This window comes from Rhamphochromis longiceps, linkage group LG7, assembly GCF_057381845.1.
Source record: "Rhamphochromis longiceps isolate RC_006_pf linkage group LG7, R_longiceps_female_GT1.1, whole genome shotgun sequence".
In the NCBI taxonomy this organism is placed as follows: Eukaryota; Metazoa; Chordata; class Actinopteri; order Cichliformes; family Cichlidae; genus Rhamphochromis; species Rhamphochromis longiceps.
The window spans coordinates 60077579-60090558 of NC_140563.1; the positions used below are offsets into that span (position 1 = coordinate 60077579).

The 12980-nt window shown below is 39.8% G+C and overlaps 1 protein-coding gene across 2 annotated transcripts in view; it reads right to left on the reverse strand.

The window, feature by feature from the left end:
- LOC146666525 (ras-specific guanine nucleotide-releasing factor RalGPS1-like) overlaps positions 1 to 12980 on the reverse strand; it is a 92577-nt gene that overhangs the window by 73197 nt on the left and 6400 nt on the right. For both annotated transcript variants that reach the window (XM_085414629.1, XM_085414630.1), the window contains one exon: positions 7504 to 7643. In XM_085414629.1, the coding sequence (XP_085270755.1) occupies positions 7504 to 7560 (57 nt within the window). In that variant the 5' untranslated portion in view covers positions 7561 to 7643. The remainder of the gene's footprint in view (positions 1 to 7503; positions 7644 to 12980) is intronic.

A 12980-nucleotide genomic window follows, 5' to 3' on the forward strand; every position in this document is an offset into this window, starting at 1 on the left:
ACAAATCATATGATGAGTAAAACTTGATGCTCTGTCGAAGAAAGTACTTCTGATGCTTAAACAAATAAAATAATAAACTTTTCTCTGTGATTTATATAATTATTGAGCCACCCAAGAGCAGCATTGAAATTTTGAATCTGGCCATGTCCTCTGAGTTTAGAACTTTCTTCAAATGTAGAAAATAATTTGTTAATGAGCCCAGAAACACAAACCCACATTGTGACAAGAATAACAGTCTAGATTCACAGGGGGTATTAAAATATCAATGAAAAATTAAGGTGGAGTTTGGCACTTAAGCTTAGGCTTATTGCGTTTGGTCATTCTCAACCAGTGAGTAAAATAAGTACTGAAAATGCCACAAATTTCTTAACTAAATATTTTTTAGAGGTGCCACTTGAAATTGGCATGTGTGTAGATTTAAATTTTTTATTGCAGTAGTTGTCATGAATTCTCAACAGCATGCATCACTCATAATGTACCGCACAATGAGGCACACTTTAAACACTGGATTTTTACTCTACTATAAAGAATCCAGCTGACAGGTATCAAAATGCATACTTCGTATACTGGAGAAAACGACTAGAGGACTATATTGAACACTACTACGGCAACTACGGAATTGTTTCAAACACAACCCAACAAGACACCACAAAGCTATTTCCATCTAATTAAATTTTATTTATACTGACAAGATAAAGATCCTACAAATATTGGGAGAAACAACCTCCTATGAGCAAGCATTTGGTAGTGGTGGGAAGAAAAATCTCCCTTGAAACAGTAAGAAATTTCCAGCAGAACCAGGCTGAACGTGGGGCAGATACACTGTAACAGAAGGACCCGATGCCCAAAGCTTTGCAAGTTAAGCAGAAGTTAATTTATGGTGTTTTCTTCCCAACAGTCTGCTTGTACAGCCTTCTGCCTGTGCACCTCCTTCAGCTCCTCACACCACACAACTCTAACCTCCAGGCCCCGGCAGTTACTGAATTAGAGACATTGTGGTTGATTCTTGACTGGACCTTGGCTGGTCCTTGACGATAATGATATACACATATACATTGTTTTTTGCCACACAAAGGGAGAAAGTTAGATCACATAATTAAATAAAAACAAACAAAAACATACTTAAACTAGATTAGATAGGACTTTATTAATCCCTCGGGTGGATTCCTCCAGGAAATTCAGTAAAGTATTATACTTGTGTATCTAGATGCATATTAGGAAGTGAGAAAACCTTTACAATGCCAATTTGACATAATTTTTGGGTCTCACGATACAGAAGACAAAAGAGGCACAAAATTCTTTAAATTTCTCTAAATGAGAAATTAGAAAAAAGTGACATGAATACAGAAATTGTCTGGGAATTAAGGTATCTTTACAGTTCTCAGTTACGAGATTATTTGGTTCCTCCTGTTGGCCTTATCAGCAATATTACACAGTATTGGTCAGTCTATGGGTACATCTTTACACTATTAAACATTTACAACAACATTTGTATGATACATCACCAAACTCAACAGATAAAGGCTTTAAAAACAAAACTAAAAGACACTGGTCATTAGAAGTGACATTGTTTTTAAAAAAAAAAAAAAAAAAACTTTGACTATCACCAGTGGTTTATCATTATTATTATATTTGTTATTAATTATATTGTATTATTTGCCTTAATACAAGTGAGCAAATAATGTGTCCAAGAGTGATTCTTCTTTTAGTTTAATCACATGATATTAACCAACAGAGTGTTTCTGATCCAAGTGCCCGAGGACTTGAAATATGCCATGAAAGAATATGGTAACACATTAAATTATAATACAGATATATCTATATGTTTAGTGTTTGTTTTAGTTATTTGTATTCATAAACAACACAAACATATGTTAAATCCATCTATCCATTTTCTTCCGCTTATCCAGGGCCGGGTCGCGGGGGCAGCAGCCCAAGCAGAGAAGCCCAGACCTCCCTCTCCCCAGCCACCTCCTCCAGCTTGTCCGGGGGAACGCCAGACACCCCATACTCCCGAGGTACCCCCCACAGGACCCCCTGAGGGACACAGTCGAATGCCTTCTCCAAGTCCACATGTATGTTAAATACTTAATTCAGTTTTATTTATAAAGTGTTCAAACAGCTGAGAGTACAGGGAGTGGGGTGGGAAAGCAGGTAGGTGCTTGGTCATAAAGCATGATAAATGTCTCACTGGTCAGTAGATGGCTGAGCAAGATGGGTGGAGAATCTGAGAAACAAAGAACCATAGTTAGTACAGTGCAGATGACATGGAACCAACAAGACCACAAGTTGGTCTCAAAGTGTCTAAAATAATGTGTTTTTCTACTTCCACAGAGCCAGTGATGGTTGAAGATGGCTGAATAGATAGTTTGATTTCTAGTGATCCAGAAAGGAACTTGGAAACATGCATACATTTGTTTAAGCTGTGGAAAATCTATCTATCTAGAAATAAAGGTGTAGAAGTGTGTACCATGTATAGTGTAGTAACAAAATTCAGTGCTTGATGTAACTGAGTCACATGAGACATAAGCCATCAATAAGCTATCAATAAGAATAGGTCAAATAATAGAAAATAGACAATAAGCCATAAAGCATAAAAGCAGTGTTTCTCTATCTGTTGTGGAAGACTCTGGTTTGAAGGAAACTTACCAGAGGGCAGCAAGGAAGAACACCTCTTGGTCTTCTGCTTCCTGACTGGCTGGCTGGCCTTCATGCCTGTTCCTACCACCCCCCAACCCTCCTTCACCCTCCTTTAGTTACAGTTATAGTTCTGCGACATGTTTCCGGAGAGAAGCGTTGCAAAAGCAAGTAAGCGGTTTGAGCAATTGAGCACTTGTATTCACTGATTCAAAAGGTTGTAATCACATTAGAATTGCAGATTTCCAGCTGTCAGTATATTTGTATATAATATCATTGGGGGGGGGGGGGTGTCATATGATTGTTTAGGTTTTCTCTGTATTGTTGTGGGTCTTTACCTTACAATAAACAGCGCCTCCAGGCAACTGTTGTTGTGATTTGGCGCTATATATTAAACGAACAGAATTTGATCAAAAACCAAAGAATTTGCATGAAAACAACAGAATTAGAATGTATAGAACAGAGTTTGAATTAAAGCCACAGAATTCTAAAACAAACAATAGAATTTGAATAACAAGAGTAGAATTAGAATGACAACAACGGAAGTTGAATGAAAACAACGGAAGTTGAATGAAAACAACGGAATGAGAATGAACAGACCAGAATTTGAATGAAAACAACGGAATTTGAATGAAAACAACAGAATAAGAATGAACAGGGGTCCGTTCTTCGTACCTCGCTTACTACATCCAAGATCAAATGACACATCCAAGATCAAATCATTGCGCTAACTTTGAGCTCGCTATTCCGGTTCTCCGAACACACCTGTTGTTGACGATTAGTATAGCTGGATGAAGTAATGTGAGATCACTGGGTGGCTTAACAGGGGCTACGCATCGATAGTAGAAACATTGATCGGCAACCCTTTGATTGGTCGGCGAAAATGTCGAAGGAGCGCGCTCAGTATTTTTCGGCAGCAGAGCAAGAACTCTTGATTGAGGGATTTCAGGAGTTTCAGAGTTTAATTAAAACGCAAGGGAACACTGCAAAGGCTGCAAAAGCAAGGAGAGAGGGCTGGCAGAAAGTTGCTGACAAATTAAACTCGTAAGTAATTTAATAATAATAATAATAATAATAATGGATTGGATATATATAGCGCTTTTCAAGGCACCCAAAGCGCTTTACAATGCCACTATTCAGTCACTCTCACATTCACACACTGGTGGAAGCAGCTACGGTTGTAGCCACAGCTGCCCTGGGGCAGACTGACAGAAGCCAGACTGCCATATCGCGCCATCGGCCCCTCTGGCCAACACCAGTAGGCGGTAGGGTAAATTTATTATATTATATTACATTATATCATATCCTCTTTCACATTAGAGCCACAACAGGACCCACTAGAACATGGGAACAAGTAAAAGTGAAATATAAGAATATTCTACAGAATGGTAATATTTATCACTTATATTGCTTTTAGTCTCTTGAAAAGAGACCCTGAAATAATCTGTTTGTTTATAACAGCAACCAAGAAAAGGACAGAGCAAAAAAAAGACAGGTGGTGGTCCTGCACCCCCTCGTCAACAAGTTGGTTGAGTGAATAATACCCTCTCGGGAATATCGATATCTCTCAATGAGCACACTGTCGCGCTGAGCTAAAGGATCCTGTCTATCCCGCAATATACGCTGAGTTCTGAAAACTCTCCTTATCAATCTCGCACCTTCCACAATGGGTGGCTCGCGTATACGGACAGGACATGGCTGCGACAGGCTTCCCAAATCCACCTTTGCTTTTATAGCCGTGGTCTCTCATCTTGATTACACGAAGTAATTTACTATTACAACCCTAAAATATGAATTACATCTGAAATAATCAAATACATGAAATAGAATGTTAATAGTACATTTCCCTTTTTTTAGGAAATGACCTGTATGTATCTGTATGAAATCAATGAAAGGATCAAGTACTGCATTATCTTTAGTTACATTGATAATATTTATTTATGGAAAAACAGTGGTAAAATATCGCTGTTGCTTTCGTATACATGAAGCGGACATACCTGAGTGGCCGCGATCTAATCCTGTTTACATAAAGTAAGCCTGCTCCCAAGCAGGTTTACGCTCACGGCTCTGTTGCTATGGCAGCAAGTCCCGGATGAGCTTCGGAGAACCGAACGATCCAAGATCACGCGAAATCGTCAACAATCAAATCCAGCTAACTTACTTAGCGAGGTACGAAGAACGGACCCCAGACCAGAATTTGAATGAAAACAACAGAAGTTCCATCCATCCATTCGCTTCCGCTTATCCTTTTCAGGGTCGCGGGGGAGGCGGGGGGGGGGGGGGGGGGGGGCTGGAGCCTATCCCAGCTGTCATAGGGCGAAAGGCGGGGTACACCCTGGACAGGTCGCCAGTCTGTCGCAGGGCCAACACACAGGGACAGACAACCATTCACACTCACATTCACACCTAGTGGCAATTTGGATTATTCAATTAACCTATCCCCACAAGCTGGATGTCTTTGGACGGTGGGAGGAAGCCGGAGTACCCGGAGAGAACCCACGCAAACACGGGGAGAACATGCAAACTCCACACAGAAAGACCCCGGCCTGATGTTGGAATTGAACTCAGGACCTTCTTGCTGTGCCAAACAACGGAAGTTGAGAACAAAAAATGCAATTTGAATGAAAACAACGGAAGTTTAAAACAAACAACAGAATTAAAATGAAAACAACGGAATTAAAATGAAAACAACAGAATTTGAATGAAAACAACAGAATTTGATTGAAAACAACAGAATTTGAATTAAAAAAGGAAAAAAAAGAAAGAAAATTGAACTGAACTGAATTAGAGATTCAATAATACCTACTGCCTTTTAATATGCTGTGCAATGCATTATAATGCAATAGTAGTGACACGGCGTTATATCCAGTCACACCAAGCCAAATGCAGGCACGAAAATGTCTTCCAGGCAGTTTTCCCTGGAAAGCTTTTTAAATAAAAATCTCAAATAACTGCTTAACACTTTAACAATAACCAAGCAACTTTGCAGGAACTGCACAATAATGTCACATAATAAAACTGAAAAATATTTTCAACCTGGAACGTTCTTGGGTCGAGCTTTTTAACCAGCTGCTTAATGCCCCGTTTTTCTACCAGGTAACAATATCGGTAACTTCCATCCACTATTTATTCTTCCTGTCATACGGAGTACAACTGGCAAGTAGTTCAGTAATTTATTTAAAATATAAGTTGTTCATCACCAGCTGCTAACATCTCGTCCGTCATAGCCTGGTTGTACTTAACAGCCTCAAGTAGTGAAAAACATTTGTTTTCCACATTTTTTTTTTTCTCCAATGACTGTAGAAAACTGTTTTCTGACTGTTTTCTACAGTCATTGGTTTTCCCACATTCCACATTTAGCAGAAAGTTTTGTTTTGTTTTTTGTTTGTTATATTTTGCAAAATATTCTGCTTCTTTGGAGTTTTCTGAAGTAGATCCATTTTTAGGTATTCAAAAGTCATTGGCAGGGGGATGTGCACCTCTGACGACCTCTGACTCTCAGACATGCCCGGGCTTATTTTGTTGTTATTCATACACAGCAGCAAATGTATGGCATTGTTATAACAACAATTTCATAATATGACATTTTGATATAAATATCAAATAAAAAATACATACAAAATATAAACTGAATACTCACATTAAACACAAACAAACAAATAAACCCACCAGCTTTGTACTACAAAGTACAATGTTGGATACATTTTATATTTCAGAGACAGCACGCATAAGATAATGTTTAGGGCATCATGTTTTCTCCCATCCCGTGTATTAACCCCCGTATGAAAGTTTTTCTACACAAAACCAGGGATTTTCAACATATCAATTCTAAACATACTATTTTTCTTTAGAAAGCACCAATTATTTCTATTTGCACCTGTAGTAGAAATATTTCAGAAATCCAACTAAAATTACCAGTGTCATTATTATTAAGCCCTCTGAAAAACTGACCTTTTTTTTAAAAGAAATTGAGCCATTACACAAACCATTGCTGAGCAATGAGGTGCTTTAACTTGATGCTCAAAGCTTGTAAAAATGAAGTTAAATCTGAGGTATTTCTTCCATATTTATGGCCTGGTAAATGGTAAATGGCCTGCATTTGTATAGCGCTTTTCTAGTCCATAGGACCCCAAAGCGCTTTACACTACATTCAGTCATCCACCCATTCACACACACATTCACACACTGGCGATAGCAAGCTACATTGTAGCCACAGCTGCCCTGGGGCAGCTACAAGGCAGCTACAAGCTTTTGCAAGTTTGTATACTATATATACACAAACTTATATAGTGTGTGTGTGTGTGTGTGTGTGTATTAAATATATATATATATAAAGTTTTGCAAGGGTTTGAACTGTTACTTGAGAAGGTATCACAAAGCCTTGTGTTGCATGCAGAGAGGACAGAGTCAAATCCCTTGTTTGTGTGCACAAATAAAGATAATTCTGATTTAGCCCTGGACAAAGTCCTCACATAAATCCTACTAAAAATCTGTTGGGTGAATTAGAAGCCAAGGTCCATGCCAGAAGACCATCAAATCTAGAGGAGCTTAAGAGATTCCTCAAAGAAGAATGGGCTGGGATTTTCTTTTAGGAGACTGCAGGCTGTTATCTAGCAAAAAGGATACACAACTGGCTATTAGCATCATGGGACACTAATAATTTTGACCCTTGTAGCTTTTGGGGTTATTTTTAAATAATTTTGTTTCTGTGTGCTAAGCAAAATAATGGAAGCATCCGTTATAAAACTAGCATGTTTGGATTTGTTTAAAAAAAATGTTGCTCTCTTTAACAGTACTTGGGGATTATTAAAAAACAAAACAAAAATAAACAAACAAACAATAATCTCTGTAGAACCATGTCCTTACCTCTGAGGTGACTGAATTGATGCTAGTACCATCCGACAGCCCGTTCCTGCGATACATGCTCACAGAGGGATTGAATGGATGCACAGGTAATGGCAACTGAGGCCTTTAGCTGGGGGGCACACATAACCTGTCATCCATGCCTGCAAACAGAAGACATAAAGCAACTTTGAGTTTTTGTTTCCATCTTAACAGTATTCAAATGCCTGTATATCAGGTCGGCCAGGTCCACCACTGGCCTGCTCTACTACCCACACAAGACACAAGCAACAGTGGCTCACAGACCAGTGGTGGCACATACTTTGTACACTGCCTCAATCTGACAATAGAGTTCACTGCAGGCAAACGGGCAGGCCCTTGAGTAGAGCGAAAAGTGAACACACTCTCTGCTTGACCATAAAACCAATAAGACCCTGTGTCAGCATGACCGCTTTGCCAGTGGATAAGTGATGGTCTGGGAAGGCATAACCATGGAGGGACACAGACCACTACATATTAGACAAAAGCACACTGGCTGCCATTAGGAGCATGAAATACTCAGACTGACCACAAACACTTTGACTTTTGAACTTTAACTCTCATGGCATCTTTGAATTCACCCCTCTGTAGGTCGATCAAACAATGTGGCATCCTTTCATTCCTTACATGACCCGATCCATAGGAGTATAGATATCGAGCATAATTTCTTCCCCATTGAGATCTGGTGTTCTTTCAAAAGTTTTCCCCCACACCATGGCTTATTACTATGCATTTGTTTGGCGTTTAACAACATTTCTTTACCTCTACACCATAGCAACAGCTCAGAAGTCATTTGTGTTCTTTTTAGAAAATAAAATATTTGCCCCGCAAGAATTCTAAGAACCACACACACACATATATACAATAAATGGACAACCCATTCTTCTACTCTGCTGACTGATGCATCCTACTCAGGTAACACCGCTCTGTGAAGAGGGCTAATCTATCTCTGTAGCTGCATGGTAATCAAAGTTTAAATCAAGGCTAGACTGAAACATTTGGACATTTAGACGTACAAGTTGTATGAAAGGGAACCTTTCCCTATTTCTGATACAATACTTTATGATGGTCCTAAAACCAAACTTCATTTTAGTTCATGAAGACATTTCACCGCTTACGGTATGAGTCTGTCCCTTGTGATGAGCCAGTTTTTGTCAAAGGGTGTTGATGAGTCTGAAGTGCACTGGGATGTTACGTTTGGAGAATATTATTCTGACAATGTTCTGTCATTCTGTTTCTCCTTGGCCAGCATCTGAAATTTTTGCCATAGATTTTTGCTGGATTAATGAAGGTCCAGTTAAGATAATCACGTTTTAAATGATTTCGCCATGTTTGCATATTCCTTTTCTTTCCCTTCTACATTAGAGGAAATATTCTCTGCCCCGTATGGTGCTGAGCTACCTGAAGGACATCACAGACCCAAGTCTGGATCTCCCGTAGTTTGCGTAATGGGCAAATAGTAAAGTAAAATGTTATTTATATAGCACCTTTCAAGATAAAAATCACAAAGTGCTTCACAGAAGCCAAAACATAAAAATCAAAATCAACCAAAAGAAAGTTTAAAAAGATGAGTTTTTAGCTGTTTTTTTTTTGTTTTTTGTTTTTTGTTTTTAAAAAGCGACCACTGAGTCCACAGATCTCATGTTCAAAGGGAGAGAGTTCCACAGTCTGAGGGCCACAGTTAAAAAAGCTATGTCGCCTTTTGTTTTCAGCCTTGTGTGCTGGACAACCAGCAAACCCTGATCACATGACCTCAGGGACTTGCTGGGAATGTATGGATGTTAAATTTCACTGATATATGTTGGTGCTTGTCCATGCAGAGCCCTGAAAGTCAAGGTCAAAACCTTAAAGTGGATTCTGAATTTAATAGGGAGCCAGTGCAGCTGAATCAGGAGGGGTGTGACATGGGAGTACTTGGAAGACTTGGTCAGAAGCTTTGCAGCAGCATTCTGAACAACTTGCAGATGCTTCAAAGAGGCTTTACATAAACAAGTAAACAAAGAATTACAATAACCCAGACGAGATGAAACAAATGCACGAATGACAATTTCTAATTCGGAGCGCGATACAATGGGACTCAGCTTAACAATGTTTCTCAAGTGATAAAAACAGGAGCAGACCAGAGATTTAACATGAGCGTCCAAAGTCAGAGCTGAGTCAATAGTACCATCAAGGTTCCTGATAGAAGGTTTGGCAAATGTAGCAAGTGGACCCAAGTTTTCCATAATACTAGGTACAATTTTTTTAGGAGGACAAACAAGGGCAGATTCTTAATCATTAAATTATCTATACTTGATAAAAAAGCTATGTATTGTACGTATATATGGTCCAAATGTTGATGATCCCTCATTCTTTCACGGTTTTTTCAGTGCACTCTCTGAACACTTAGATGGCACACTTGTTCTTGGAGGCAACCTCAACCTTGGACTAAATGGAGAAATGGGTAGGCTCAATACAGCAGGAACTCGGCGTAATTGGCAGTCCACAAATATAATCAAACTGTATATGAGCAACTTTGGTCTTTGCGATGCATGGCGCTCCCTTCACCCCACCAGTAAGGAATATACTTTTTTCTCACATGTCCATCACTCCTACTCTCATCTGGATAATTTTTTGGTCAGCAGCTCACTGCTGAGTGACATTTCAGATACTGAGATTCACCCTATAGCTGTCAGCGATCATGCTCCTGTATCTTCAACACTAATGCACAAGAATAATACTACGCCAAGTAAAAACTGGAGATTTAATACATCACTGCTTAAAGATGAAGACTTTATTAAATATTTTAAAAAAGAATATTTAGACTATAATGATGCTCCCGGAACTTCAGCATCTGTTCTATGGGAAGCAGGGAAAGCTGTGATGAGAGGTAAAATAATTTCTTTCTCATCACATAAAAAGAAAGAAGAAAACAAAAACATTCAGGAATTAGAAAAAAAACATCAAATCCCTGTATGTCTGTGTCTATATGTCAGGTTGGGTATCAGACGCCACCTCTCTGGGGACATCTCAGGCCCTCTAAGGTATGGAGGCCGATCTCTCCCCACCACTTCACCTGCCAGTGGCAGACGCCCTCAGACATCGGTGCGTTGGTGGTTCTTTGTGTCCGGGGATGGGCGCCCAGGTACACACCGGCTCACTCCTTGGTGGCTGCTTATCGGGGCCTGGAGCCTGGGGCTCGCTCGGGCCACTTCAGGGGTGGGGTACTCTCAGCCTCTCGGCCTGGGGCTCGGTCACTCAGGCACAGCTGGCTGCCGGCGGAGCTCACGGGCATGTCACTGCAACCCCCCCTGGCTTCTGCTCCGCGGCTGCGGAGTGACCCCTCATCTGGGGCTCTCTTCAGCTCTTTCTGGGACAGTGGCGCGGCTGCCCCTCTGTTGGTCTTCCTTGGTCTCTTGTGTTCTGGGGGCCTCTGGATGTCTGGAGTTTTGATCTCCTCCATACCTGCTTCATGCCTTGGAGGACTGGGTTATGGCCCCCCCCCACACCCTCTAGCAGATCATTACATGAAGAAACGTTTTAAATACAAGCGCGTTCATGCTCACAGGTGTACACACAGGTGCTCACACACACAAACTACACCCTTTTTGGCTCCTACCTCAAAGCACACTGTGCACTGTCGATCTTACGTGCTGCACAATAATGTTTAATATTTAGTATTTACTGTTATATTCCCATAGATCATCGTGATGTTGTTTATTATATTGCTCTCTTTTTCTTCTGCTTGTTTTCTCTTTTTTCCTTTCTCAACAGGTGATCCAGGTGATTGATTGGTATTTTTTGTCTGCTTATGTTGTTGGTTTTTGTTTTTTTGCCCTTTATCCCCGTCCCTCTTGTCCGCTGTTTTTCTTTCCCTCTTTCTTTCTCCCCTTTCTTTTCCCAGTCAAGTCTGTCCCGTATTTAGCAAGTGAAAATAAAATAAAATAAACAATAAAAGGTGAATCAAATAGACCATTATGGCAAGGCTGGGATGGTCCATTTGGTAAAGTAAATCCATTGGGCATCTTTCTTCGCCTTTAGACAATAATTCTGATGGCAAGAGAGCCAAACGGGACAGGCAAGAAAAAAAAAAAAAAAAAAGGAGCACAAACAAGGACTTCAGTCTTCTCCTCATTTAGTTGAAGAAAGTTTCCAGCCATCCAACCTCTAATGGAGTCTATGCACCTATGAAAAATCTGTAGCTTGGAAACATCTTGGGGCTCAAAGGAGATATATAACTGAATATCATCTGCATAGCAGTGATACGAAATGCCCTTAAAAGTGCTCAATATGTGCTGAAGAGGAAGGAAATACAACAAAAACAATAAAAGCCCCAAAACAGAACCTTGAGTTACACCATAGGCAAGAAAAATAGAAGATGAACTGTACTTAGAGGTAGCCACAGAAAAGGATCGTTCATGCAAATAAGATTCAAACCAGTCCAAAGCAGCCCCTGATATACCCACCCAGTGTCTCAGCCTATCTAGAAGAATATGATGTTCCACAGTATCAAAGGCGGAGGTCAGGTCCAACATCAACAAAACGGAGCATTCTCCTGCATCACATCTCATCAAAATGTCGTTGGAGACTCTAAGAAGTGCAGTTTCAGTAGAGTGAGCTCTACGAAAGCCAGATTGGAATTTATCCAGAATGCTGTATTCATCTAAAACAGCTATAAGGTGCTTATCCACAACCTTTTCTAAAATCTTAGCAATGAACGATAATTTTGAATTTGGTCTGTAGCTACAGAGAATAGAAGCGTCAAGCTTAGGTTTTTTTTTTTAAACAGTCGGTGAATAACAGCATTCTTATATTAACAGGGACCTGACCAGAAATCAGTGAGGTATTGATAATTGTAAGCACACAGTGACCGATAGACTGAAAGACATTTTTAAACAAAGATCCAGGTAAAATATCAAGAGAGCAGGAGGATGCTCTCATCGAATCAACTAACTTGACCAGCTCTGGTAAGGACACAGGTAAAAATCTTTCTAAAATTACAGGCCTAGCTTGAGTTGGAGCTGACAACAGAGACACAGAAGGAGAGATTCCTCACATTACTGACTTTTTCAACGAAGAAAGAAAGAAATTTTTCAAAATCTATTTAATGAAATTGGGACAGCAGATGGAGCAGGAGCAACAATATCACTAATAGTGTCTAATAGTACCTTGGGGTTACCTCTGCTCTTAGACACAAAGTCTGAACTTAGTTCGCATCTCGAACTGAAGTGTTAAAAGAGACTAAAAGGTCCCTTAAATGAAGGAGATGGACATGCAAATGAGTTTTCCTCCATAAACGCTCAACCTTATGGCAGCAACACTTTAAGAAGCGAATGCTGTCATTTATCCAGGGGGACGACTTTGAAACTGGAGCTAGTCTAGTTTTGACAGGACAAACATTGTCTAAAATAGAAAGAGAATGATTATTAAAAAGATTTGTTAAAAGATGAACATCGTTATAAGGAGATAAAACTAAATTAAAA